The sequence below is a fragment of the Dendrobium catenatum genome, unplaced genomic scaffold, assembly GCF_001605985.2.
Source record: "Dendrobium catenatum unplaced genomic scaffold, ASM160598v2 fragScaff_scaffold_653, whole genome shotgun sequence".
NCBI classification, from domain to species: Eukaryota; Viridiplantae; Streptophyta; class Magnoliopsida; order Asparagales; family Orchidaceae; genus Dendrobium; species Dendrobium catenatum.
Genome location: NW_021319115.1, coordinates 65,783 through 71,249, shown reverse-complemented (window position 1 = coordinate 71,249; position 5,467 = coordinate 65,783). Strand labels below are relative to the sequence as shown.

The following is a 5,467-nucleotide window of genomic DNA, read 5'->3' as shown; positions in this document are numbered from 1 at the left end:
ATAATTTATTTTCTAAAATTATATTTATTTTCTTTATTGTAATATATTACACAACATGTTAATACTAATCCATTAACCTAGAGTTTGTTAAGTGCAATTTTTAAAAACAAAGAAGAGATATTTATAATGTTAATGACTATATATAAGAAGAGATAAGTATGATTAAGTATTTAATTTATCATTAATATTGCAAAATGGAATGCAAAGGTTAGATATGCAATTTACTACTTCCCTGGCCTCAAATCAACTCTGGCACAGCTTATCATATGCTGATAATCTCCTTCCTCCAAAAAAAAAAAAATATCATCATTTTTTGGTCAGACCAATGAACCAAAATTATTACTGTTAATTAATTATTTTTTACCTCCTTTTTCAACCTCTCACTTGCCCTAAATACTCTCACCATCCATCCATCCATCCATCTTATACTTCTCCCTTCCTCTATGCAACAGTAGTTTCTCTCTCTTCCTCTCTTCTTCTCCCTTCTCCTTTTTCCAAGTCACTGAGCACACACAAAATGGGGAAGCTTTCCCTTTGGACTTCTCCATGACAGGTGACAACACTTGAGGAGAAGCAAGGAGAAGAGAGTTCATCTCTATCTCTAACACTTCACAGAGCTCTGATCTGACTGCAATGGGAGTTATTTATCACTATGGTTCTTCCATCCTCCTATGCCCTGAGGACAACAGTAGCATCCTGGGATTTGATGATGATGAAGAGCTGGCCATAAATGGAAAAGTTCATGGGAGTGGACTTGGGAAGATTTTGGACCAAAAGACTGCTTTTTTCCGAGATTCCTTCAAGGTTTTCCCATTGCAGTCTGAGGAATGCTTGTTTTTGTTGATGGAGAAGGAATCTGAACATCTCCCAACAAGAGATTATGCCAAGAGATTGATCAGTGGGGCATTGGACATGTCTGTAAGAATGGATGCTGTTGATTGGATTTGGAAGGTGCCTCCTTACTTTATTCTTGATTAAACTGCTGGATTTGGACAATAAATTTTTTTCTTGCTTGATTAGAGTTTCACCAATAGAGTTTTTGGAGGAGGAGTTGGAGGGGATTAATGAGTTTAATCTTGAATGCTTTAGATGCAGTTTCATCCACTTTTCCATTCATAAATAGCATAAAGTTGTTAACTGTTTCTTTTTTTGATTAATTTCTGCTGTGAATCACATATTTTTAGTTTCTTTTTGCGATTTTGCTGTGCTGGCTTTTCAATGAATTTGTTCTTTGATGCCATATGCCTTTTGTTTTGATGCTGATATATGAATTGTTTGTCTTGCTTTAACTTTAGAACTGTTGCTCTGTATGTGCTTTATTTCCTTTTCCATCAACCAGTTCTGATAAGCAGAAAGATTTTATTTTCTCTTTTGTTTATTCATCTGCTTTTGTTGCTCTCCTAATATTCTTGCTTATCTGGGTTTGATTAATGGGAAATTGCACTGAAATGTGCAGGTTCATGCCTATTACAGCTTTGGACCTCTTAGTGCCTATCTATCTGTAAATTATCTTGACCGGTTTCTCTCGACCTATGAACTCCCTGTAAGAATTTTGCTAACCATTTACTGGTATTTTAATGCAGCTTAGCCTACAATGTGTACTTTTGATTTGTAGTGATGTTTATATTCGATTAATCAGTTAAATTTCATTAATTTTTTTCCCTTTGATCTTTATATGTAGAAAGGGAAAGCTTGGATGACCCAATTGCTAGCTGTGGCCTGTTTATCTTTGGCTGCGAAGATGGAAGAAACTGAAGTTCCTCTATCTCTGGATTTACAGGTGAGGATTCATGAATCAAAGCTTGTCATTTTAATTTCTTATTACCTTGTTTTTTCTAAACGGTTCATGTTGCAAGATGCAATAGATAGGCAATGCCAAATATGTATTTGAGGCAAAGACTATACAAAGGATGGAGCTATTGGTACTTAGCACGCTCAAATGGCGGATGCTATCTGTGACACCTTTCTCGTTCATCGAGTACTTCCTCAACAAGTTTAATGATAGAAATTTGTCAGAAGCATTCGAGCTCAGCCAGTGCGTGGATCTAATTTTGAAAGCAATTAGAGGTTGGTTTCAGAAAATTTGTTCCTTGAGAAAGTTAAGGAAATAAGAGTTGGATGCTTTTGTAATTGATACGTGATATCATAAGTGCAGGAATTGGAATTTTGGAATTCAGACCTTCAGAGGTTGCTGCTGCAGTTGTAATGACTGCATTGGGTGGTGAAGAAATGGTAGACATTGAAAAGGCTTTGAGTTGTTGTTGCAATTATGTTAAGAAGGTAAATGAATTGCATTAAACTTAGGCTTTTTGTTAGGATTGATGGATGTTAGTGAAAATGAAAAGAATCCCTACAATTTATGAGTTGATTATGAATCTACAACCAGCTTTTGAACCAATATTTCTGATTTTCATGTACTCAAATTCCTAATATTCAAATACAGTTTTAGGTTTTGTTTGGGACAGCTTTCTTGCGGCTTTTTAAAGCAGCTTTCTAGTATAAAAATTAAAATTTTTGTACTGAAATTTTGCTGTAAAAAGCAATAAGAAAGCTGTCCCAAACGAACCCTTAGTTTCCATTTATCTTTTGAGTAAGTTTGGCAGATTTCTTTTGATTCCGATTTGGATTTGAGTATTGCTTGCAGGAGAAAGTTATACATTGTTATGAAGCAATACACGATATTAGAATCCTGGAGGATAATCCTCTGCCAGTCCCATCAGTGCCACAGAGCCCAGTTGGAGTATTGGATGCTAAATGCTTGAGCTACAAGAGTGATGAAACCGTTACTCCACAGGAAAACTCTCAGAATAATTCTCCAGCAGCAAAGAAGAGGAAGCTGAACAACCTATCTGAATCATTGTAGAGAAGATTTCTCCTGACAATTTTAAAGAGGCATTAGTACTTTTTGAGCTCTTTCTTCTTTGGCTAGAGAAACTTTTTGGTATGGCCAAAATATTAGTAGAGATTAGAGAAGATTAATGAGGCAGAAGTACTTTTGACCTCTCAGTTGTTTGGTTACTGAGAGTTTTTGGTGTTGGGCAAGGCATGACTGAGTAAGTGTAACACAAAGGGAGAGCCAAAAATTAAAAAAAATAAATAAAGAAAAAAGAAAAGAAGAAGAGAGAAATAATCATATATATTGGACCATTATTTCATGCCATAATCATTATAAAGTGACTACCTGAACTAGACAAGAAAGGCAGACAGACAACAGCAAAGAAAACAGTAAATATGGAAACTTATATCAGTTGCATATAACTGATATGGAAGAATTTGCTGCATTATGTGTGTTTTCCAGCTTCTCTTGTGCTTTTGATAGCATTCTATTGTCTGGTATCTACTACCCCTGTCATACTAAGGGACAACGAACTGTATAAATTTTGGGTTCTATTTTCAGAGGCATTTGAAGCCATGTCCCTTGGCGTTTATAGTTTCATGTAACTAGTTCTAAGAATTTGATCTTACTATATGTTCCATTTTCTTGTGGTTTCTTCTCATGTGGGCTCTTAGTATATTTACTCACCAAGGGTGGTGTCAAATTGGAATATTGTTTCTTTCCTTATGGAACTGAAGTTTCTTTAGGAAGGTCTGATCATTTCTATTAGGAACAGATTTGTTAATGATTTGAGCTTGAGCTGCCATACCTTGGCTTAGAATTTTCTCAAAATCATTTAGATTTCGTTTGGGATGGCTTTTTTACTGCTTCTTAAAGAGTTTTTTAGTTTTTTTTTTTTTTTTTGTACTAAAATATTGTTTTAAGAAGCAAGAAGAAAGCCGTCTCAAATGAAGCATTAATTTGATCTCAAGCCAAGCCAAGCTAATCTAAGTTTGACTTAAGATAGGCTTGATTTGATGATCTCGAACCGATCTAGGCAAGGATCATTAACTTTGATATGAATTGAATTTAAGCTAAAAATTGATCTAATCTTGATTAGTCCAACATGTGAGCTTAATTGGCTCTTAAGTTTAAGCAATTTAATATGAAAATTTTATGCCAAAACTCTCACCCTTTCCTATTTAAGCTTTCTTTTTTAAAGGCCTTATTTAGTTCACTTTACTAGGGCTTGATGTGGGCTACTGTTTCTCTACCAAGGTCTTCTCCACAAACCTTTTACAGGCTTTCCAGCTCTTGAATGAGACCTGTTACTTCAAGGAAATTTCTGTGGCTAGGTCAAGTGAGAGAGAGAGAGAGAGCTAGCTTTACTGATTTCTTTAGGTCTGGTAACATTGGGTGGGCCCAACCTTAGCTTTATCCTGATCCATTCCCCTTTGGAGCCTACCTATAATTTCTCTTAGGTTCTCTCTATTGAATAAATATCCCTTAGAAGTTGGATGATATGCAATATATGTAGAGTTATTGGTAGTTATGAAGATAAAAAATAGAAAACTTGATAGGGATGTCAATTGTTTTGTTTAATTGAATAAATATAATTTATATAATGTAGTTATAATATTGTTTACAGTAAGAATAAAAAAATTGAATGAAATTATTGTAAAGATTGGTTGAGAACCTTCTCTCTGAATTTTATTCAGTATTTGACATTTTCAATAATAGTATATATTACATGTATAAATACATATATATGTGTGAAAAGATTTAAAAAAAAAACAAAAAAATATGTGAAAATAATTAAATTAGTGAATGCCGATTCAAATTTTGAGAATTTTTTAATTTAATTATTTTAACAAATAATATAATTTGTGATTAAAAAAAATTCTCACCTATTTATTGTAAAGACATTCTATACCTTTATGAATGGGTGTCATAATGGGAAATGAATGATAGGGAGGGGTTATGAATATTTTATGAATTATTGAGGATTAACTTCGTTTGGGCTAACTTTTGAGCACTACTTTTTTGTTCTTTTCAAGAATTTTTTGTACAAAAAAGTTATTTTAGAAAACAGTAAGAAACCAAGTTTAAAAATGTCACACTTTTTAAAATATAGACATTGATGATGATGTTGGCAACATCAAGAGTTTTAACCTTTGGTGTTTTGCCATGTTGGTCTTTGGATGGTTTCAAAATGTGTTAGGGTTGATGCTTAAGCCATTGGAAGGGCTGGAATGGAAGGATGAAATATAGGAATGTTAAAATTATGGCTGTATTTTGATAATTGGTGTTTTAGCTTTTAGGACTTTAGAAGGTGGACATTCGAGGACTTGAAGATACATGAAATTGATGAAGAATTTCTTAAGAATAATTCTGGAGATTTTCGTTAAATTATAAGGGGTCAAATGGAGGTTAGAATCCAATTAGGTTAGATTCAGTCTTATTATGGCATTCTGCTTTATGAGAGATTTTGTGGAGGATTTGAAGGAAAAGGGCTATGAAATGGTGTGGGAATGAGGATGGAAAGATTCTATAGTAAAAAGAAGAAAATTTAAAATGGTATTAAGATAGGCTAGCTACCCATCAAAATAATAAGGTTGAAGAAATCATCAAACCTCATCATATAAGAGCTAT

The 5,467-nt window shown here is 33.7% G+C and overlaps 1 protein-coding gene across 1 annotated transcript; it reads left to right on the top strand.

The window, feature by feature from the left end:
* Window positions 1-411: 411 nt before the first annotated feature.
* LOC110105304 (cyclin-D4-1) lies at window positions 412-3,497 on the top strand. Its single transcript, XM_020834745.2, has 6 exons — window positions 412-951; window positions 1,457-1,543; window positions 1,682-1,780; window positions 1,866-2,067; window positions 2,156-2,280; window positions 2,645-3,497. Exons 1-6 carry the CDS (start codon window positions 634-636, stop codon window positions 2,861-2,863), a joined length of 1,050 nt encoding a protein of 349 aa, XP_020690404.1. The 5' UTR covers window positions 412-633; the 3' UTR covers window positions 2,864-3,497.
* The last annotated feature ends 1,970 nt before the right edge of the window (window positions 3,498-5,467 follow it).

Coding starts and splice junctions, on each gene's coding strand:
- LOC110105304 (XM_020834745.2), top strand. CDS start 634: ATGGGAGTTATTTATCACTATGGTTCTTCCATCCTCCTATGCCCTGAG. Junction 952..1,456: donor CTGTTGATTGGATTTGGAAG/GTGCCTCCTTAC, acceptor TGAAATGTGCAG/GTTCATGCCTATTACAGCTT. Junction 1,781..1,865: donor CTCTATCTCTGGATTTACAG/GTGAGGATTCAT, acceptor AAGATGCAATAG/ATAGGCAATGCCAAATATGT.